The 24,336-nt window shown below is 42.5% G+C and overlaps 1 protein-coding gene across 5 annotated transcripts in view; it reads left to right on the top strand.

Annotated features, from left to right (window-relative positions):
* The window catches only part of FILIP1 (filamin A interacting protein 1), a 221,846-nt gene that overhangs the window by 133,148 nt on the left and 64,362 nt on the right, over positions 1-24,336 (top strand). For all 5 annotated transcript variants that reach the window (XM_005210667.5, XM_005210666.5, NM_001192362.1 and 2 more), the window contains 2 exons: positions 13,904-14,077; positions 22,384-22,562. In XM_005210667.5, the coding sequence (XP_005210724.1) occupies positions 13,904-14,077; positions 22,384-22,562 (353 nt within the window). The remainder of the gene's footprint in view (positions 1-13,903; positions 14,078-22,383; positions 22,563-24,336) is intronic.

Below are 24,336 nucleotides of genomic sequence, written 5' to 3'. Positions count from 1 at the left end.
GCCATGGTGGTTACAAAGTGATGAGTATAGGATTAGAGAAGTATCAGGCGACGGGAAGGGCAGGTCTGCACATTTTACACCTGTTCTCAAATCGCAGAGCACTAGCACTTAGATAACAGCACACGTGAGGTTTTCTTAATAAAAATTTTGAATGTGGCCTGAGAGTGAAAAAGCATGGGAATTGTATAAGCAGATGTGATTAACTACATTCTCTCTTTGAAAAGGTAGATTTGGCATTTCAACCTGAGATTTGGCAGCAGAGAGCCAAATGGTGTCCATAAAAGCTGTTAGCCAATCACAAACAGATACTGTGACTTTTTCAGGGATCTCCTTTCTTTTAAAAAAAAAAAAAGGACTTTCCAACTAGGAACTCACAGGAATTTTATTAAACACCAAAGATGCAATATAAGAAATGAACATTTCTAATTCTTCACTTCCTTTTCTTTTCCTAAATCAGAGGGCCTGACTTGGGCTGCACCTTCAGTTAGAGGCAATGCCGGTCCAGCCCGAGTCCTAGCACAAGATGCGCTGTTTGACATTGTTTCTTATTGATGCCAGGTTTTAAATAGAATACCCAGAAAAGTTTAGGAAAAACTGTCAAGTCATTTCTGCTGCAGTATAAACTTTTGACTCGGGTGATGAAGAAACTGCAGACTCTAGCATAAACCGTGGAGTCCAGATTCTTGAATTAGACAGGAAGCTGCTCCTTCAAATCACCAACAAATTGTGCGGGAGGTCCGGAGGCGCGGGGGCTGCCATTGTCTGGGAAGCCGGAGGCCCGGGAGTCACAGGATTGTTACGAGTGGTTTGGGGAGTCACAGGAAACGGACAACCACAGGGACGAGGAGAACTGCCTTAGGCTTTGACTAACTGGTGCTGTTTGTGGAATGGCTTTTTTTTTTTTTTTTTTGCTGTGCTGGGTCTTCATTGTGGCACACGGGCTTTCTCCCAGGGGCTTCTCTAGCTGTGCCTTGTGGGCTTACTTGCCCTGAGGCAGGTGGGGGGTCTTAGTTCCCTGAGTAGGGTTTGAACCTGCATCCTCTGCACTGTAAGGTGGATTGTTAACCGCTGGACCATCACGGAAGGCCCTGTGGAAAGGCTTTTGGCTGTGTTGCTCAGTAGATCTAGCTGTTGCACATCAGTCAATTTAGTCCTATGAGAAAAGAAAAAAGAGGAAGTTGCCTTTTATTGGGCAGCCACAGTACTCCAGGCACTATATTAATCACGTCACATATATTTCAATCTCTTACAGATGGGGAAGATGAAGTTCGAGCTAACCGACTGAAGGTCACATTAGCAGAGCCACAGTGTGACTGGGTCACAAAAGGCAGGGTAGCTAACATTTGCCAGATCCTTTTATACATCAGCGCAAGTAAAATCTGTAAAGGAACTACTGCTGTGCCCATTTTACAGATGAAGAAACTGAGTTCAGAGAAGCTAACTCACTCATTCAAGGTCACACTAGCAGCAGTGCTGATGTATGTTCTAACTCAAAGGTGAAAGTGAAAGTCGCTCAGTCGTGTCCGACTCTTTGCAACCCCATGCACTATACAGTCCAAGGAATTCTCTAGGACAGAATACTGGAGTGGATAGCATTTCCCTTCTCCAGGGGATCTTCCCAACCCAGGGATTAAACCTAGGTCTCCCACATTGCAGGCGGGTTCTTTACCAGCTGAGCCACAAGAGAAGCCCAACTCAAAAGACCCAACTGCATACTGTTTTCACCGCACTGCTTCTCTGAGTAGGAGAAAATATTAGCTGTAAGTTACCATCAGCAACTTGTTTAAAGATGAAGACAAAAAAGCAAGTGGGTTAAGAAAGCATGTAACAATAAACATCTTCAGTATATCTGAAGAGCTGATACTTAGAATGACCATTCCAAGTTCTCAAAAAGACATTATCTTATGCATATTATATTCTCTTTAAGAGAAGAGGGCCTTCAGAATTCATTTGAATTCTAAATGAATTCACTATGGGAGTTCATCCTACTCCCAAACCCCTACAATGGAAAAATCTCTGTTTTTTAAAGTAAGTATTTTTTAGTTACTTCATGCCCTGTAGGTTCATAATGGCTGAGATTTTCTTGTGTTTTTGTTCAAAAAATGAAACTCTAGTTTTTCTAATTTGGTCAAATGCCATCAATATAGAATTCACTTAGGTCAGAGGCTGAAATGAATACATCAAAAAGCACAACAAATCCAAAGGAATTTCGTGTTATACGATTCAAAGAAACCACCCCTATAAATTTTATCTAGGCGATATGTCCTTATCTTTTTGACAGGCAATATTTTCTCTTTTAAAGAGTATTACTTGTGTTTCCCAGTCCTCACCAGTGGGAGGATAAAAATAAGATCAAAGAAACTATCCTTTCCCTCTCCTGCCCCCGCCCCCGCCTGCTCTGTGGGGATACCAGGCCCCTTAGGTTTCTCCCCAGCACGCAGGGAGGCCTCAGAGGGTGGCCCACACGTGTTGCGCACCCTGCTCTGGGCTACCATTTGACCTTTGCCCCTGCTCTTTCCCCCTCCAGCCTACTGCAGTGAGGCCTGCTGTTCTGAAGGTACAGCCCGCACGGCTGTCTGCGATCCAGGGCTCTCTCCTCCGTGTCTGTCAGTTGATGTCTTCTTGAAGGGGGTTCAACCTATGCGTCCATCCTGAGAGCAGGATGCCCCCCACACAGAGAGGGGCTGCCCCTTCCCGCCTTTCCTGCTTACTGCTGCATTCTAATTTACCAATTCCTCTAGTTCTTACTGGGTTCTTTAAGGGCAATCCTTCACCCTCGGACCCAGGCGTGGGTCGAGGGGGCTGAGCTGGGGGGCGCGTTGGAGTGACAGGCGCTGGGCTGCACTCAGACTGACCCTTGCCCTCTGACCCTGCCCTATTGTCCTTCGGCCAAAATGGCGCCCTTCCTCCCCCCGCCGGGGACGAGCTCTTTCCCAGGAAGAGCCTCAGTCCCTCATGCAAATAGCCCTGTCAGTCAATCCTCCAGACAAGATTACATAGAGGGATTTCACTCAAGCTTGAGAAAATTCTTGAAGGGACCATCTGTGGAGGAGACAATCATAGGATGAAGTGGGGAGGTGAACAAAATTTACATAAATAAATAGCAGCGTTGGACCAGAGGGCTCTGTAGAGAGACGCGTGGTGTCACGTCTGCACAGATGCTCTGTTAGTCCTGCGTCTCCTCTGGCTGGCTTCTGTTGAGAGGGTTAAATTTACGGAGCTGGATAAATAACCACAGCGAGAAACCATGTAGTTGTGCCTTAGCAATCACTTCGCCCACGTTTTATGGAATTCAGCTTCTCAACCCGCTCACAGAAAGCTGGACCCTGTCTGCGGGACCTGATTGCATATAGGGGTGGGCCATTTAAGGTCTCTGCCCAGGGTCTTCATTAGCACAGTACCAAGAGCCTGCAGTCTTTCAGAATTTAAGAAATTATACACTACAGAATCACAGCACCGCAGGGGGCAACCTGTGGCCTTATCTAATTTCTAATCTGGGACATAGCAGCTGTCTTGCTATTAATATCCCAAAGTGGTAAAAAAGAAAAAAAAAAAACCACACAAGTCATGAAAATGTTTAAATCCATGGATGACTGTGATGTTCAGCTAAGTAACCACAAGGAAAATATGACTGTACTTTTACAATTTATTACATGGAATTTTACCTTTTTATTCAAAAAAGTGGTATTCTCTAGATAAAGGATTGAGGGTGATTTGTATTTTCTTATTTGCATTTTTGGGGGGATAACAAAGTGGTACTTCTAATTTTTTTTAAACTGGGGCAAAATATACATAATATAAAATTTACCATCGTAACCATTTTTAAGTGTACCATTCATCAGCATTAAATGCATTCACCTAGTGTATTATCACCACCATCCATCCATCTGCAGAAAGCTTCTCATCTTCCAAACCCAGAACTCTGTTCCCACTGAACAATCACTGTCCATCCTCCTTCCCCCCTGCCCCTGCCAACCACCAGTCCACTTTCTGTCTCTATGAATTTGACTTTTCTAAGTACCTCATGTAAATGGAATCATATAGTATTTGTCTTTTTGTGACTAGCTTATTTCATTTGGCATAGTGTCTTCAAGGTTCATCCATGTTGGAGCATATGACCGAATTTCTTTTTTTTAAAAAGGATGAGTAACACTGCATTATATGTATACGTGTGTTTGTCACTCAATCACGTGTGACTCTTTGTGACCCTCTCGGCTGTAGCCCACCAGGTTCCTCTGTCCATGGAATTCTCTAGACAAGAATACTGGAGTGAGTTGCCATGCCCTTCTCCAGGGGATCTTCTTGATTGAACCTGGGTCTCTTGCCTTGCAGGCAGATTCTTTACCATTTGAGCCACCAGGAAAGCCTTTGTATGTATATATCACATTGTTATGACCAACCTAGACAGCATATTAAAAAGCAGACATTACTTTGCCAATAAAGGTCTGTCTAGTCAAAGCTGTGGTTTTTCCAGTAGTTATGTATGGATGTGAGAGTGGACTATAAAGAAAGCTGAGTGCCAAAGAATTGATGCTTTTGAATTGTGGTGTTGGAGAGGATTTTTGAGAGTCCCTTGGACAGCAAGGAGATCCAACCAGTCCATCCTAAAGGAACTCAATCCTGAATATTCATTGGAAGGACTGATGCAGAAGCTGAAACTCCAATACTTTGGCCACCTGATGAGAAAAACTGACTCATTGGAAAAGACCCTGATGCTGGGAAAGATGGAGGGCAGGAGGAGAAGGGAACAACAGAAGACGAGATGGTTGGATGGCATCACCAACTCAATGGACATGAGTTTGAGTAAACTCTGGGAATTGGTGATGGACAGGGACGCCTGGCGTGCTGCAGTCCATGGGGTTGCAAAGAGTTGGACATGACTGAGCAACTGAACTGGCTGACTGACTGACCACATTGTTTATCCATCCATCTGTCAATGAATACTTGGGTTGTTTCCACCTTTTGGCTATTGTGAATAATGCTACTATAAATGTAAGTGTTCCTGCTTTCAATTCTTTGGGGTATATGTCCAGAAGTGGAATTACTGGATAATACAATAATTTATTTGTAATTTTTTGAAAAACTGCCATACTGTTTTCCATTGTACCTACATCATTTTACAGTGTACAAGGACTCCAATTTCTCTATACCCTTGTTGATAGTTGTTACTGTTTTTGATGATAGCCATCCAAATGGGTGTGAAGTGGTATCTCACTGTGGTTTGACTTCTATAATGATAAGCACTATTGAGTGTCCTTTCATGTTCTTGCTGGCCATTTGTATACCTTAGAAATACCTATTTAGGTTTTTGTTGTTGTTAACTAGTTGCTAAATAATGTCTGACTCCTTGGCAACCCCATGTGTGTATCGGAAAAAAAAATGCTAATTCAAAAAGATACATGCACCTCAACATTCACAGCAGCATTATTTATAATTTCCAAGATATGGAAGCAACCTAAATGTCCATCAACACTTAGGTTGATGAATGGATAAAAAAAGATGTAGCAAGGGGCTTCCCAGGTGGCACAGTGGTAAAGAATCTGCCTGCCAATGCAGGAGATATAAAGAGACTTGGGTTCAACTCCAGGATTGGGAAGATCTCCTGGAGTAGGAAATAACAATCCACTCACTATTCTTGCCTGGAAAATTCCATGGACAGAGGAACCTGACTGGCTATATAGTCCATAGGGTTGCAAAGAGTTGGACACAACTGAGCCTATATACATACATACACACACAGAGCCATAAAAACCCCCTAAATGTTGCCATTTGTAACGCCATGGATGGACCTGAAGGGCATTATGCTAGTGAAAGTCAGGCAGAGAAAGACAAAAATATTGTATGATATCACTTATATGGGGAATCAAAAAAATACAACAAACTAGTGAATATAACAACAACAAAAAAGCGGCAGATTCACATCTATCCAGAACAAACTAGTGGTTACCAGTGGGGGGAGGGAAGGGTAGTATAAGGGCGTGGGATTAAAAGGGGCAAACTATTAGGCATAAACTGCAAGGATATACTGTACAACATAGGGAATATAGCCAATATTCTATATAACTATAAGTGGAGTATAACCTTAAAAAATTATGAATCACTATATTTTATACCTTTGACTTATATTGTACCTCAACTATACTTCAATAAAATTTTAAAAATTAATGCCTGTTTAGGTCCTTTGCCCATTGTAAAGTCAGATTTTGTTGTTGAGTTATAGCAATTCTATATATATTCTGGATGTTAATCCTTTATCAAACATGATATGCAAATAATTTCTCCCATTCTGTGGGTTGCTTTTCTGTCAATTCTGTTCTTTGATACACAGGAGTTTTAAGTTTTGATATAGTTCCATTTATCTATTTTTTCTTTTATTGCTTGTGCTTTTGGTGTCATATCCAAGAAATCATTGCCAAATCCAATACCATGAAGTTTTTCCCCTATGTTTTCTTCTAGGAGTTTTAGCTCTCCATTCAGGTTTTTTATTTGTTTTGAGTTAATTTTTGTATAAGGTAAGGGTCCATCTTCATTCTGGGTATCCAGTTTTCCCAGCGTCATTTGTTGAAAAGACTATCCTTTTTCCATTGAACAGCCTTGACATTCTTACTGAAAATCACGTGACTATGTATACGAGGTTTTATTTCTGGGATCTCTATTCTGTTCCACCGGTCTAAATGTCTGTATTTATGCCAGTATCATAATGTTTTGATTGCTGTAGTTTTGTAGCAAGTTTCGAAATTATAAAGTATGAGACCTGAATTTTGTTCTTTTTCGAGACTGGCTCTTTGGCTGTCCCTTTTGGACATTTGTTGTCTCTTGAAATTCCATATGCACTTTAGAATGGATTCTTCTATTACTGCAAAACAAACAAACAAAAAAATCATTGGGATTTTGAGGAATTTTCCTTTAATAAATTCAAGCTATCATGGTAAGCAAGTTTTAATATGAAAATAGCATCTGCTTGTGATTTTAAAACATAATTTTAGTATTTAGTTTTGGCCACACTAGGCTTTTGTTGCTGTGTGTGGGCTTTTTCTAGCTGTGGTGAGCAGGGGCTACCCTGATGTGGTGTGCAGGCTTCTCATTGCGTGGCTTCTCTTACTGTGGAACTCGGGCTCCAGAGCCTGCTCAGTAGTTACGGCACACAGGCTTCACTGCCCCGGGGCATGTGGAATCTTACTGGACCAGGGTTTGAACCCATGTCTCCTAAATTGGCAAACGGATTCTTAACCACTGGATCACCAGGGAAGTTCTGCTTGTGATATTTCTTTTTTCTTAATGTATGTATTTTTAACTGAAGAATAATCACAATATTGTGTTGGTTTCTGTCATACATCAACATGGATCAGCCATAGGTATACATATGTCCCCTCTGTCTTGAGTGATATTTTAATAAAAGCTTTTTTTTTTGGATAGTTCAGCTGAAGTGCTACAAAAAAGTGATCTTTAATGAACAAGCTGTATAGAGACTTTTAGGCTACTATTAACCATAGAGTTATAGAGAGAAATTTCTAGAGAAAAACTTAAACACACATTTTTAGTCCTAATGGCCCTTTAACCATGTCTGAATCTTCTCCTTGTATGTTGCTGTGGCACAAATTATGTTACCTTTGCTTTCTAACATTGAGGAGGGAAAAAAAATGGGAAAAAATGGGGAGAAAAAAAGGAAAAAAAAACCCCACTAATTTCTATAGTGATAGCTAATACTACCATAAATTACATAGCTTTTATTCTTCTAATACGTTTATAATATTCCATTTTACCTAACTAGAAAGAACAGTATAATTCAATTTGTATGAGATTTAAAGATAGTTTGTTTCCTGTAGTAACATTCTGGTGGAATGCACTGTTTTTCCTTATTCAGTTTACATATTTTCTTTTTGGAATAAACTTCAGAAGAAGAAAGTGACTCCTAAACTGTAGACAAGAATGTCAGATGGAAGAGCAGAAGTTGAAAAATGTAATTGTTTAGATCTTTTAAACAAGGCTAGTTAAGGTTGTTCTGAGCTTTTCAGTGTCAGTTTATGCCTCTCTGACTTTACATCAATTAATTTTAATTTTCTTTCTTTTAACAAATATTTACTGAGTTGCTATCATGCAGGCAGGCACTCTTTTAGTAGACACTGTAGACATAGTCCCTGACCTCAAAGCAGCTCACAGCCTAGGAGACAAGGAGGCCAAGTAAACTAATAAATTACCTTATTTAAATAGATACAAAACATTGAGTTGAGTTCCCAGAATGGGGAAGTATTTACAGAATGGGTATATGTTAGTCTTCCAGGACCATCTTTCCTAGGGTCCCTTAGCTCAATGCAGTGATATTCATATTCATATTTAGGTAGCAAATTAAATATATGAAAAAGTGATAGTTTTTAAAAACGGTGACATTCTGTTTCTTCCAGAGAAGCATAGAAATAAATTTATTCTGTCTTCAAAATATATCCCCCATTCAAGGTCAACCGCTCTTAGCAGGGCATGGCTTGTTTGAGGTGTGCAATGTCAGCAGTTAGGAGCAGGCATCTCAAACTTCCTACCTGGCTGTGTTCCCTCTCAACTTAAGTAAGTGGACCATCATGCTGGGGATCATGGTGGCACCATCTAAGAAGCTGTCCCAAGCTGTTCACCTCAAGCAAATGTTTTCTAAGTCTTCTGTTTTGCCCTAAACATTCAAGTCAATATTAATATTGTATCAATGTTCTGAAAGAGTTTTAAACTACTTACCACCCACCCCAAGTCTTTAACTAATCTGAGAGCTTCAAGAGGAGGCACCGTGTTGAATTTGAAGTTCAGTGGCTCATCTTGATTCCCCATCCTCCCAGAGTTAGACATGTACCCATTTAGAAGTGCGGAATGGCTTTGTCACATGGGCATAAACACTAAATATTGTCTCTCACTCATCATGGATTTTCCCAAAGATTAAAAAATTCCACAAGTTTAAAACATAGTTAAAGTTGTCACCAGGCACAGTCATCAACATTGGAACTGTGCCTTTGAAGAAAGCTAAGTTCTGGAAACACTGTCAGTGAAATTCAGTTCTTGAGTAGAGTAAGTCCATCATGGCTGCCCTGCAAGATGTAGGAACATTTTGGAATATCCAGTCTCCTATCCACTCCCTGTTTGCCCTTGCATAACCAACTCATCCCAGTTTGCCTGGGACTGTCCTGATTTGCCAAAGTCCAGTTTTGTGGGATTTTGTTCTTCTTAGTCCCAAAATGAGAGAGTTGGTCACCTTCATTTGCACAGAGGTAGCAAATACTTTCACCAGTTCCCTGCAACCCTCCTGGTTTATATTGGTGGTCTCAAGTGACCACAATTCCTTGGTGAAGATCAGTGAGATTGAAGACCCAATGAGAACAGGAGAAACCTCTGGGGCAAGCACATCCTTGGGAATCAGATGGTCCTGCTGGGGGGCTTGAGCTAACATAGCAGATAATTTAAGTGCTTTTGGTGTTGAATTGACCTAAAGTAGTGAGGAGCCTGGTCTTTCCAGGTGGGGCTAGTGGTAAAGAAGCTGTCAGCCAATGCAGGAGATGTAAAGACACTTAGGTTTGATCCCCTGGGTTGGGAAGTTCCCCTGGAGAAGGGCATGACAACCCACTCCCATATTTTTGTCTGGATAATCCCTGGGACAGAGGAGCCTGGCAGGCTACTGTCCACAGTGTCACAAAGAGTTGTGCATGACTTAAGCGACTTAGCACTCATGCACACAGTGAGGACTCTGGTGGGCTCTAGCCCATGGGGGTCACAAAGAGTTGAACACGATCAAGCACACGAACACAGTGATGTCTCAGTGCAGCTTTGCATTAATCACAGTTCCTGGATCGCACCATTAGACATGCTGATTCAGAATCTGTGCGTTTTTAACACAGGGAATGAGCTTTCTATCACACCAATCTGACCATGTCACAATTCTGTGGCTCAGAAATTCCAAGGCTCAGACTTTCCTGGTGGCCCAGTGGATAAGAATGTGCCTGCCAATGCAGGGGACACAGGTTCAATCCCTGCTCTGGGAAGATTCCACAAGCTGAGGAGCAACAAAGCCCATGCACCATAACCACTGAGCCCACGCTCTAGAGCACGTGAGCCTCAATTACTGAGCCTGCAAGCTGCAACGACTGAAGCCCATGCACCTGGAGTCTGCATTCCGCAACAAAAGAAGCCACCGTAGTGAGAAGCCCGCACACCACAACCACAGAGTAGCCCCCGTAGTCTAGTCTCTAGACTAGTCTCACTGCAACTAGAGAAAGCCTGGGCACAGCAATGAAGACCCAGCTCAGCCCAAACAAAACAAACAAACAAACAAAAAGAAAGTCCAAGGTTTCTTGCTATTTCATGATAAAACGCACACTCACTGTCTGGTTTACAGGCTTTTCATGACTTGTCCCTTGTTTATCACTCTAGCCTCCTGTGGCCTCAGCGCAGGCATCTAAATCCATTCAGTTTGACCTTTGCCTACAGGCTTCCCTTGGCCAAGAACAGTCTTACCCTAGCTCCACCTGTCTTTATCCAGCTGAAGTACTCATGTGAGATTTCATGTCACTTTCTCCAGGAAGCCTCCTCTCAGCTCAGATTCAAGTCATAAAGACTCTTCTGAAGTTCTTAGTCTTTGATATCTCCTCCGTCCTAAGGCTTACCGTGTTATAATGTAAATGTCTTTCGATTGTTTTTGTGGTTTCCCTCTAGAGTGCAATGCCTCAGAGTGCAATTATATCTCCAATACTGAATGTGCAAAAATATTTATTGAAGGGATGACTGGATTCAGCCCTCTTTTGAACTATGTCACCTGTGTGGGCTCCACCTCTCCTGTGTCTTATTCTGTTGCCTCCCTCCCTACTTTGACAGCCAAGTCCACAGTGTGTGTGCATGCTAAGCCGCTTCAGTCATGTCCAGTTCTTTGCGACCCAATGGACTCACCAGGCTCCTCTGTCCATGGGATTTTCCAGGCAAGAATACTGGAGTGGGTTGCCATGCCATCCTCCAGGGATCTTTCCGACCCAGGGATCGAACTCACACCTCCTGCAGCTCCTGACTTGCAGGTGGATTCTTTACAGCTAAGCCACTGGGGAAGCCCCAAAGTCCAGAGACCCACCTTTCACTTGGTGAATGAATCACACATTCACCTGTTGGCCTTGGGCTTTGCAGAGCGGCTCTCTGCTGCCCTCAAATGTTTTGGATCAGCTCTTTATGCAGCCAGTTGAGACAACCCGTTGTTCCCTGGAGTGCGGTTTCAATTTAGCATGGCCATCTTTGTTCTTGGACTCTGTAGGCCTCCCTTGGCAGGAAGGGTTACTATGTAGGATGGAAGAAAGGATGGGATCCCTCTGTGCCTGTTTCTATACCCTAATCTTCTATTCATTCCCCATCATCATGGCTAAGTCAACTAAACATTTTCATTGTCTCTTCTCCCTCTGATCTCCTTCTCTCTCCTTTCTTAAACTCTCTTCAAAGTATTTCTCCCTCTGGTTGTTTTACATCTTTAAATACAGTGGTTTATTTAACAGCTTCCCAGAACCCTAAGACTTTAACTGCTTGCTTGTGGTAAAACTTCCATGTGAAAACAGTCATGTTCAACAACAGGAACTTTCTTACACTTTGAATTTCATTCCTTTCTACAAAAATTAACAAGACTCTCAAAGCAGAGATGTAAAGTGGTTTTATTTAATTGAATCATGATTCAATTATTGAGTCATGTTTAAAGTAATAAAAAATATTTATTGTGATCACATCTTCATTATTTCACTGATGAAACAGATACCATGGTTTAATTAGTGAATTATGAATGACTGATTTACCATATTAAACCATTTTAAATAAGTGATTTATAGGCAACATGTATATTCCTTCCATGATTATTATTACAGCAATTAAAAAGCTTTTAGTTCCTGATGAATAATGTGATTCTAAATATATAATGCACAGTGTTACATAACCATGACCTCTTTTCCTTTGGTAATTGGTGTCTAGGGTAATTGAACTCAGAATGAAATGTGTGGTATATGTAGTATATCACAATCAATACAGTTCAAGCATAAGCACATTTTTTAGGGAGAGAAGAAATGGGTGTTTCATATCAGTTGTTTTCTTCTAAGAGAATTCGAAAGATTTGGTTAAAAAGAAACATACCAATAATATTTACATATTTTTGAACCAGATAGCTTAAACTTTTAAACTAAAATAGCTACCTATTTACAGTTGTAAAGCTCTTTGTTTACACTGTCTGATAACAATGGACATACCTTGGACTCCTTCAGGACAAGATCACCATACACAGATGTGGAGCTGGGCCTTGTACAGGGGTGCCTGGCAAAGGACTCGGTAGGAGTCCACTTTTCACGCTAGGCAGGCTGCACCCTGACTCAGAGCTGTGACTCCTGGAAGAAGCAGGCACCTCTTTCTAATTTGCAAAAAACGCTGCATAGCTAGCCTGACGCTGTGTCTGTGCTTTGTCCTTTTGCCCTGCACGGAAACACATTGCCTTTCCATTAAACTATTTTCTGACTTACACTTTCTCACTAATCCCAAACCACTGGTTTCTTCAAAATTAATATTTTCCATCTTTGTCTTGAAAGAACACATGTATATGTGGCAGAAACAATATGGGGAAAATCTGCAAATTCCAGTCTATTGACATTTCTGTGATAAATTCATCTTTGGCCATTTGGAATTAGATGAATTCAGAGACTACGAAAAAGCAATAAAAGCAAGAAATCTCATGAAAGACAAACTTTATACTAGGGGTCCTGTCTCAGAGATAAGAGTTAGCTCCTTTCTTTAGAATGCTGTGATAATGAGCCAGGTTTATGATTTAAAACCCACTATTAGCATCACATAGGGGAAAAAATCTCCTCCACTGTCACAGACTGAAATTCTGTTGCCACCAGTTTGTTCTTTGGTACAAGCTGGGATGAAGTCAGGGTACTTCGTACCCATCACCTTTACTGGAAAAACAAGTATACAACCAAATGGGAGTACGTTTAGTAAATGTCAGTTCCATCATAGCTACAAAGTTCATCAGTCCTCATCAGTAGGAAATATATTCAGATATATTTGTATTATGTGATGCGGACCACAGTCAATAGGACTGAAAGCCTATGATCATGTGGTTTTCTCAAGAGCGTGAACAAGACACTAAAATTTTGCTAAAAAAACAAAAGAACAACTCCCATTCCATCAACCTGACTCCTCTGACTGGCAGTCTGGATATCACAGGAGTTAAATTTCATATACATGTTTATGTATGGCTGAGTCTCTGCTGTTCACCTGAAACGACAACATTGATAATCGACTATAGCCCAATACAAAATGCTTTTGGTATTATAAAAACAAATTTTTTTCACCTTCAAGTGGGAATACATTAAATTGAGAAGCCCCACCCAGCATCATGTGAGCTGCCGACCATGTGTTACTGTGCAAGATGGATCACTTGATGGGAAACAGGAAATCGCTAATAAAGGTTGTTTTTGTTAATTACACATGGAGTAAAAACCAGAAGGGGAGAGAGCAGGGTTTTATTTTAAGCCAGATTTGAGTACTACATTGAGGGCATAAATAGAAAACTTTACATCGTCGTTGACCTCATGAGCACTGAAATGGGCTAAGTACCCCTAGGAGCAGTCCTCCCCCTTCTCAGAATCATTTCTACTTACAGCAATTTTTATGTAGTTAATATTAGCACAAACCCTTTTCTCTGCATGCCTGCTTCCTAGCAACCTGAAGCAGAGTATCTGCTTGCCAATCTGCTTTTGGTAAAAAAAAAAAAAAAAAGAACAAAAAGCACCCAGTGGATTTGCCAATAACCGTGACGAGACACGGGATATATTCAATAAACTCCGTGTTGATTTTGTGAGCCCGGCAAAGGATACATGTTGTCAACCGTTTGACCTTGCTGTGCTTTCCATCACAGGCCAGGGAAGATGTGATCCACATGCTGAAGACGGAGAAAACTAAGCCTGAGGTTCTGGAGGCTCATTACGGGTCTGCGGAGCCAGAGAAAGTGCTCCGGGTCCTGCACCGAGACGCCATCCTGGCCCAGGAGAAGTCCATAGGAGAAGATGTGTATGAGAAACCCATCTCAGAGGTAAAAACTTACCCCTACAAGTCCCCCAGCAGGGAGCCTCAAAGGGAGGTCTCTGCATCCTTCCATTTGACACACTTCAACATTTCCTTTCAAAGGCAAACATTTATTTAAGATGCCCTATTCCCTGGTGGCTCAGATGGTAAAGAATCTGCCTGCAATGCAGGATACTTGGGTTTGACCCCTGGGTGAGGAAGATCCCCTGCAGAAGGGAATGGCAACCCACTCCAGTATTCTTGCCTGGAGAATACCATGGACAGAGGAATCTAGTGGGTTATAGTCCATGGGGTTACAAAGAGTCGGACAAGACTGAGTGACTAACTCAGTGACTAATTTCAATCTAGAATTAAAGTATAATTTAATAATTCATGAATTATTGTGGATACAGTTCACTGATAAGAATTGTAGAAGTATTTTCTTAAATGTACTTAAAGCCCAAAATATATTTCTCATGTGGTTATGATAGTTACCTGCTCTTCAGTTTTTTATTCTTTTACAGGTGATATGTATAAAATTTTGAGGTGCTTATGGGTTTTAGCATTGCATTTTCAGATTATTATCAAACTGGTAGCCTAAAACTAAATTGATTTTTATTATTGATATTTATGGTTATAAAGCCACTTGGTTTTTATATCTTATAAAAGACTTGGTCATAATTTAAATGGTCTCATGTGAGTGGCTAAAACATAAAAGTTGAGGCAAAATCCCAATGGAAGGTTTAGAGCAGGGAATCTAATAGGACAATATTTAATCATTTTTATACAGGACTGTATTAGAAACTCTTGCTGTTAATTACTCATAATGTTAAAAGTACATGTTAAAAATACTCTCACGTCAAAGTTGGATTTGGATGCAGAATCAGAGAACCAGTTGATGGATCTAGACATACTGACCCTTTGGAATTCATGTAAAAAAAATCATAGATGTGAAATTAGTATTATAAATTAATAATGAACACAGAAATGAAAGTATGAAGCAAGTTGTTGTAATTTAACTTAAGACAAGCCTTTGCAGCAACTTAGTTTGACAGATCTCAGAAAGATCTGCTTTAGAACGTATTCACAACAGATTGATGGCTCCACAATTTTGTAATTTCTGCAACAAGAATGAACTGGAGTTCTGTTCTCATCTTTTCTCTAAACAATGAGAGAGAATTATATGATAGGATGGGCTTCCCAGGTGGTGCTAGATGTAAAGAACCCACCTGCCAATGCAGGAGACATAAGAGATGTGTGTTCGATCCCTGGGTCGGGAAGATCCCCTGGAGGAGGGCATGGCAACCCACTCCATATTCTTGCCTGGGGAATCCCATGGGCAGAGGAGCCTGGCAGGCTATAGTTCATAGGGTCACAAAGAGTCAGACACACCTGAAGTGAGTTAGCACGCATGCATATTATGATAGGATAGAGTCAACTGGCTGGATCCAATTTCACATCTGAGATAATCCCTGGCTTGTGCAGGTCACTTCCGCTCTTTAAGCTTTGGGGTTCTCTGTCACATGTACGTCTCATGGACTTGCAAGGACTAAATGAAGCAATGCCTGGAAAACTTTTAACATAGTTTCTGGAACATAATAGCTACTCAACAAATATCAGTATTTGCTGGGAGCTGAGGGTGATAATTGCTCACACTCTTTATCAGTTCCCAACTTGGAGGGATGTGAGGAGTAAAAGACACAGGGGAAAGATCAATTTTATATTGTTATTATAACCACCTGGATTGAAGAACTCGGCTTGGTTAAAGAGCATCATTTGGGCATCTTAATTCTTTTCTTCCAAGTTAGAGCTTGGAATGACCCCTAACGGGAGAGGTAGGTCTTCAGAGCACACACACCCAGAATCACTGCCTCCCGCCCACATGATGATGCTTCTTGGTTCCTTCCCCGCTCAACAGCCTGAAGCATTGTTCTTCCCTGGGGAGGAGTGAATGATGAGGAAGAGGGAAAAACAGAAGCTACTTTTCCCAACACTGGCAAAAACGAGAGAAAGAGGATGCTGCAAGGAGAAAAGATTCTCCTACCATTTATAGATTTTTGGTTTCTTAACCCTTTGGGCTTTATAATCAAGTTCTTGCTACTCAGGAGCAAGGGAGTTGCTTCCAAGTTCATGATGCAAGAATCTCATATGTCACTGTTCCATTACCTCCTGGGACTATGAGCAGATAGTCTAGCTTTTGTTCCTAGAAGTCATGCTGTATCTGCATGCATTCATGTTAATTCAGTCCTGTCTGACTCTTTGTGAACCTATGGACTGTAACCCATCATGTTCCTCTGTCCATGGGATTCTCCAGGCAAGAATATTGGAGAGGGTTGCCATGCCCTCCTCAAAGGGACCTTCCCAACCCAGGGATCGAACCTGTGTCTCTTATGTCTCCTGCATTAGCAGGTGGGTTCTTTACGGCTAGGGCCACCTGGGAAGCCCAGAAGTCATGCTGTACCTCAAGCCAAAAACCACTGCTCATTCTACTTTTCATACCAAATTAGGCCCAACTAGGTCATCCAACAGAACCCATTAAAGGTTAAGCAGTGAACCCAACATGGTAGATTCCCCCCCTTGCCAGGTATCTGGGGAGAAATTAAACAGAGAATATTAAATCCCCCAGAACTTCCTTGTACATTAAATTCTAAGATATCAAAATTCTTAATTCTTAAGCAAAATTTCAAAGAAATTAAGCTTTCGGTTTCTTTCCTTCCCAAATTCTTATTCTGCTTAGCCTTAGCCAGAGGGATTTTAATCTGAGGCATTTTCAAAGATGAATGAATATATCCTGACCTCCTCTATTCTGTTTATTCAAAGAGGCTAAAGATTATTAGGACACATGCAGTTACCATAGTATCAATCTCGCATTCATAAATTATTAAAAATGCAAGAAAAGCCCCAGCTCCAAGGTCAATTTATCTCAAGAGGAATGATTTCTTGACCTCAGGACTCAGCATAACGCAGACTCATGTTACTCTTACCAAGACTGAAGCAGAAATTTTGGGGATGTCTGAGGAAAGGAGGATGGATAGAGAAAATCTTTAGCTCTGACAGGATGCTAGTCAGCGTGGGGGAAGCTGTCCCCATCAGATGGAGTCTGCCACCATCAAGAGCTTAATAATTGTGGGGCATGGCGAACCTTGGGTGGGGTGGAGGAATCTGTTTGCGTGTACTATCCTTGCCCTGAGTGACACTTGAAACACATCTCTCTTTTTTCAAAGCTCAGGGATGTTTGAGTGGTGACATCCTACATGCCTAGGTCTTCCCACCTGAATGTTTAAAACTTCTGAAATCATTTGCTTTTTTCATTAACGATGCCCAGAACTAGGCAACCCATCTCATACCAGTGGTTTTTCTTACTGCCCCCTTATTTCAGGGGTGGCACCCCTTCTCCCAGGTGACTTTCTGAAACCTCCCTGCCTTACTGCCAAGTGGGAACCATACCGTACCCAGGTGACCATTCCTCAGAACTTCCCTTCTCTCTTATGTTTGAACTTTCTAATTCTTAAGTAACTTGTCCTACTCAAGGCAACAAAAGTATTGCCTTTTGTCACAACTTTTCTCCAGTAGGAAGGCTCAGCTGAGTTTTACTGGTATTGTTGTCTTCAACATTTTGACTAGTTTTTCAAATGGTCCCCCTCTTCCTCCATCACTATTTTAGGGGCTGTAGAGTTTTTTCCTTTTTATCTTTTTTTGCCTCTACTTACCCTGTGGTTTCAGGCTTCCCAGGTGGCGCCAGTGGTGAAGAATCCACCTGCCAAGGCAGGAGATTCAAGAGACATGGGTTCAATCCCTGGGTCAGGAAGATCCCCTGGCATAGGAGATGGCAACCCACCTCAGCATTCTCGTCTGGAAAATTCCATGGACAGAGGAGACTGGCAGGCTACAGTCAAAGGGGTTGCAAAAGAGTCAGACACAACTGAGCAACTGAGCGTGCACACACACACACACACACACACACACACACACACACACACACCCGATGCTTTCAGACTCAGACATTTGTTTTCTGTATATTACCTTCCACACTGTGCATCGTGTGGTCACCCTCCATGAGAAAAGCAAAACCAAGGAGTGACGAGTCTGCCAAGAGGAACCCTTGTTCAACACAAATCTTATCTACTTTTACTTTCTTGAGTTGGATGATCCCTCCTCAGGAGATTTCCACAACACACCTGTGCTTGGACACATCTGCTGCTGTCCTGCCCTACTCCCCTTTCATTTCATCTTTCCCTCAAAATTGACATCTTCAAGTTTCTTGTGTATGTTCACTCAGAGCCCGTCTGGGATAGCTGACACCCTGAGACTCTCCCCAAATTGTTTCAAATATCCTACCCTGATCTTCTCAAGTTTTAATTCTTACGTCTGTCTACATTTTATGTAACCAATCTGAATAGCTGTTGCAGTCTGCAAGAGAAGGGCACTGTGTGATCTCATGAAGAACCTCCGCAGTTTTGCAGTATGCTCCTCAAGTGTTTCCTGGATCCTGATTCATCTATTCTTTTTGGTGGAGGGGGGTGTCATGTTGCTCTGCTCTCTAGGCTCTCCAGTCTCTTCTTCCTCTGTCACCCACTGTGATTCAACAAGGACTAAAATATCTCCTTTTCTATAGCTTTATCTTTCAGAGCATTTCGATCCATTTTCCTTCTGTGTAAACACACTTTGGTCTTTTAAGACCTCCCATTTCAAGTAGATTTCTCGCTTCCTAAATTCCTTAATACTCTTCCCCTTAGCCCTATGTTGATAATAGACTAAAAATCAGTTCCTAAATCGTGATTCTTTCATCTGAAACATACTGAAATTTCTCCCCATCTCAAGTCCCTGAACTTCTCCACCAACTTGATTCAGGTACTATGATGATCTCATTCAATTTTCCTTCCACCTCTATCCAAGTGGAAGCTACATTTCCAAAGGAATCGGTGCCCATTTCACTTTCACTATTCAGTAATAAGAACTCCTGTTCCTCTGTGGTTGAGCCACCGTTTGGAGCCTGAAAACCAAAAGCCATGGGACACAGTGTACACAATTAACGAATCTACAGAGCTCACAGTTATGGGAGCGGTCTTCAGAGTCTCAGGACAAGCTACACAGATATAGGAGGTTAGTCCACCTCAGCTCTCTCCTAGGAGCTCCGTGCCGTTCCAAACAAAGTAACGAGTCACAGGGTCTGGCAAGGCTGCTCTATTGCTACCCATGTCAGTTCTTACATCCAGAATTTAAAACTGAAAGCTAAATCCTCATACACTAATGCTTTGTTGCTAAAGAGGAATTTACTAGCTTTGCGGTTTAAAATCTAGGTTTGCAGTTCTGGGTGGAAAAGGCAGTGTACGCATCAGCGTCTCAGCATCCTTCCATAGGCATTCAGGGACAAAAAGACCATCTTCCTGATTATGCAGTCAGTACTGAGGTCAAGCAGAGCTGATGCAGGTGAGGTGAATGTGGCCCCTGACACCAGCCACTTCGGGGCCTAGCCCCAGCGTGGTAGCTGCTGAGAACAGAACAGCCAAAGGCCCACAGGGACAGAACATATTTAAGCTAGGGCCGAGAGGTCCCACCTAGGCTGCCCCAGAGCAATTAATATCAGCATACGCTGTTTTTTCTCTAGATACCCCGACAGTGTCTCTCTCTCTGGATACTTCAGTCAACCATCCAATTAATAACGCCCCCATCTTCTCCTCTTTTGAAAGGCTGGAGGAATAACTGCAGGAGTCTGACATATGACTTGAAAGATTAACTTTAGTATTGACATAAATAGATAGATCACCACCACCAGTTTCTAATCAGCTTCTCTCCTAAACTCTGGAGGGAGCAGTGAGGGAGAGTTTGGACCCTCAGAGCACAGAGTACCATTTTATGTAGACAGGGTCAAAACTAAGAAATGAAAAGGCTGGACTTCTAATGCCCAGCTCCCTGTCCCAAATACAACCTTCAAATATGTCACCCTTCCTTCATTAGGGAGGAGTGGGTCAGGGTATCAAGAAACAGGTGGAAGCTGTTCTTCCAAATAGACTCAAAAGGAGGGAAGGCCTTACTTTACAACGAAGTTGTTGTTCAGCCGCTTGGTGGTGTCTGACTCTTTGCAATCCCATGGACTTGCGGCACACCAGGCTTCCCTGTATTTCACTAACTCCTGGAGTTCACAAACTCATGTCTATCGAGTCGATGATGCCATCCAACCATCTCATCCTCCGTTGCCACTTTATCCTCGTTGCCCTCAATCTTTGCCAGCATCAGAGTCTTTTCCAGTGAGTCGGCTCTTCTCATCAGGTGTCCAAGGTATTGGAGTTTCAGCTTCATGAAGTCAGAAGGATCAAAAAGGGGAAAGAGTTGCTCCTTCTACATTTCTGATGATGTTCCAGCAATGCTTGACAAATTCGATAGCATGTGGTAAAAATCACACTCGTGGAGATATGCAGAGTGCTTGGGGAGAATATTTTGTAATAGGAGCTGTCTCAGTGAGAAAGTCTCTTGTATAGACTGTCCCATTTACACTGCAGAAATGTATCAGAACACATAAAAGTACAATTAGCCTCCCTGACGATCTCAGGCATGACAGGCCACCAGATCGCCTGGGTTTCGCCAGTCTGTTGGTCACCTGCTCTTAGGCAAGGGGGTGGAGGTCTAATCAGAAGGCACTGAGGATTATGGGGGTAATATCTCTTTTGCTTTGGGCCCCACAAATGATTCATTCACAATGAAGGGATACATACAATTGTGGAGGGAACCTCAGATCCTCCTTATGACTGAAGGGCAAACATGGAACATCCAAAGAATAGCTCTGGAGCTGATCCCCACGGAGCTACTCCACTGAGTCTTACGGAGTTGGCTGTGGGATTAAGAATGGATCCTAGGACTTCCCTGGTGATCCAGTGGTTAAGAATCCATCTGCCAATGTAGGGGTCACAGGTTCGATCCCTGGTCCGGGAGGATACCACATGTGGCAGGGCACCTAAGCCAGTGTGCCACAAGTACTGGGCCCATGCTCTAGAGCCCATGCTCCCCAACAAGAGAAGCCACTAAAATGAGAAGCTCAAGCATCACAATTAGAGAGTAGCCCCTGCTTTCCACAATTAGGGAGAGCCTGCCCTCAGCAACAAAGATCCAGTGCAGCTAAAAAAAAAAAGAATGGATCCTAAATATGTCTGATTCACCCAGAACAGTGATTCTCAACAGGGGATGGAGGGGCATGGGGACTTTCCCTTCAGGTGACATCTGACAACATTTGTGGATAGCTTTGTCACAACTGCAGGTTTTAGTACCAGCATCTAGAGGTCACAGGCCAGGGATACCGCTGAGCATCCTCCAATGCACAGGAAATAAGAATTAATTGGCCATAAATGTCACTAGTGCTGAGAGTTGTGAACTCCTGCACTAGGGTTTGGAGAGGAGAGTAGGATGGAGAACTATCAATACTGTAAGATTGGGTCCTATTCAACAAACATTTACTGAACACTTACGTTGTCCCAAGCTCTGTGTTAAGCACCAGGAACTAAAAAGATGACCAAGGCATGGTGCCTTAGAGATCCTATAGCCTGGCCAGAGACACAGGCACAAAACGTCCTGTAAAAATATTTGATAAGATCTCTTAGTTTGAGATATGTGCTCTCCACAAATTCTGAGACTCTCCCTATATTTAGTATCTCTTAAAAGGAGAGGATTGTGGGTCCTTCACATACTTTTCCTAGAAATTCACTTAACTACAGGCCTTAAAAAAAAAAAAGGGTTGCAATGATAATTTCATTCTACCAGGGGAGGAATTTGTTATATGTGCCTGCCGAGCTCTTTATTTTTGTGAGATTAGGTGGGATGCTCTTCTCTTTCTTTCTGAGTACAGGCCTTTGCGCTGTCTCATCGAAACAGTAAGTCTGTTTAGGAACCACGCATAGGTGCATAGAAAAAGGTCAGAGGCCAGAAGTTACTACAGCCTTACCACCTAGTTCATACAGTCAGCTGACCTAGAGAACATGATGGAATCAGGGGGAAAGCAGAGAATAGCAGACCCCATGCCCTCCCCTTCAGGTAATAAACCACTGGGCTTAGTTGCTCAGTCATGTCCCACTCTTTGTGAACTGCAACTGTGGACTGCAGCCCACCAGACTCTTCTGTCCATGGGATTCTCCAGGCAAGAATAATGGAGTGGGTTGTCATGCCCTCCTCCAGCGGATCTTCCCAACCCAGGGATTGAACCCAGGTCTCCCGCTTTGCAGTCGTATTCTTCACCATCTGAGCCACCAGGGAAGCCCTGATAAATCAAGAGACAAATTATTATTATTTAGAGTCATAAGTAAATGAAATAAAATATTACGTTCTTTCCCATGTTGGCTTACTCAGCTGGACAGACTCGAGGAAAAGCAGAAGGAAACCTACCGGCGCATGCTAGAGCAGCTGCTTCTGGCTGAAAAGTGTCACAGGCGCACGGTGTACGAGCTGGAGAACGAGAAGCACAAGCACACGGACTACATGAACAAGAGCGACGATTTCACCAACCTGCTGGAGCAGGAGCGGGAAAGGTAACTGCGCATGCTCGTTGGGGGACAGCGCTCTCCTCCTGCCCACTTCCCTCCAGGGGTCAGATTTCCATCCAGGAGCTCCGGAGACACTTGCCTGGGGCCTAATTCCTAACTTCTGAATGGTTTGCAGAGAGTGAGACAGACTTTGCCTGGAACTATTAATGTGACCATGTTGGGGGTTCATACAAGTATGACAACACACTGATGTGAAAAGCCAGAAAGCCATACTCAGGGAGCTTCCATTTTAACTTGATCAACGAAGCACCTCCGTTTGAAAAGCCTCTCTACTAATTGCCGTTTGTTAGAAATAATCTATTTTTCCTCTTTGGGGTTAAAATCCACTTCTTCGGAGAAACAAATTACTCAATTTAACCATTTATTAATAAAATGAATCCTATTCATTCTTAACACAGTTATGGAAAATCTTACTATTTGGTTGTTATAAATTACTTAACTAGAATTACCTGCTTAACTTTCTCAGGAACTCAGTGTAAAACAAAACAAATTTAAAAATTCAGTGTATGTGTGTTAGTTGCTTAGTCGTGTCCGACTCTTTGCAACCCCATAGACCTCAAATATGGAGAAGGCAATGGCACCCCACTCCAGTACTCTTGCATGGAAAATCCCTTGGATGGAGGAGCCTGGTAGGCTGCAGTCTATGGGGTCGCTAGGAGTCGGACAGGACTGAGCGATTTCACTTTCACTTTTCACTTTCATGCATTGGAGAAGGAAATGGCAACCCACTCCAGTGTTCTTGCCTGGAGAATCCCAGGGACGGGAGAGCCTGGTGGGCTGCCGTCTATGGGGTCGCACAGAGTCGGACACGACTGACACGACTTAGCAGTAGCAGCAGACCTCAAATATGTAGGTAGTTTTCTCAGACCAGGGATTGCCACGTTTGAAGCAGAGACTTCAAATAGAAACGCTTTGATACTATCCAGCTTTTTCAGCATCTTCTTTTTATCTTATTCTTTTCCTTTTCCTTCCTTCAGCTGAATGGTTACATCTGTGAATTCCACGATCTTTGAACCAATAACACTGAATCGTGATGCTTTGAGTTACCAACCATGTCCGCGGCTGTGTTTAGGGCTTGCAAATAAGAGCCATTTGGAAAGAGCTTCACCGGTCCCAGCTTTGCTGTGTCTATTTAGTTACAAAAAGGAGATCTGATCTTCCCATATTAGTTTATTTGTAGAAAAAGTTATTTCGATAACAGAGTAATTAAAAGCCTGAAACAGAATAGGTTTGTGTTAAAATTCTTGGAAGTTATTGGTAATGTTTACTCATTATTGGACTTGGCACATCCCTTGAGGGAGGAGAAATGGATGAGGGAGCAAAGGCTGAAGTAGTACATGTAATACCCTCCTCTTACGGTGTAGCTGGTAAAAAGTCAGCTTTCCAATGCAGGAGACACCAGGGATGCAGATTCCATCCCTAGGTGGGGAAGCTCCCTGGAATACACTGCAACCCACTCCATTCTTGCAGTGGATTTTTCAATCCTGGAAGATCCCATGGACAGAGGAACCTGGTGCACGCATGCAGGTGCTCGCACACACACACACCCCGTTTTAAGCCTGTCTTCTGTTCCTAGAGGCTCAAGTTTAGCAACTTCTTGTTTGGATAAATGCTGCTGCTAAGTCGCTTCAGTTGTGTCCGACTCTGTGCGACCCCATAGACGGTAGCCCACGAGGCTCCCCTGTCCCTGGGATTCTCCAGGCAAGAACACTGGAGTGGGTTGCCATTTCCTTCTCCATGTTTGGATAAATAGATGGTC

This window comes from Bos taurus, chromosome 9 (assembly GCF_002263795.3).
Source record: "Bos taurus isolate L1 Dominette 01449 registration number 42190680 breed Hereford chromosome 9, ARS-UCD2.0, whole genome shotgun sequence".
Lineage (NCBI taxonomy): Eukaryota > Metazoa > Chordata > Mammalia > Artiodactyla > Bovidae > Bos > Bos taurus.
This window is presented reverse-complemented; position numbering and strand designations above follow the sequence as displayed.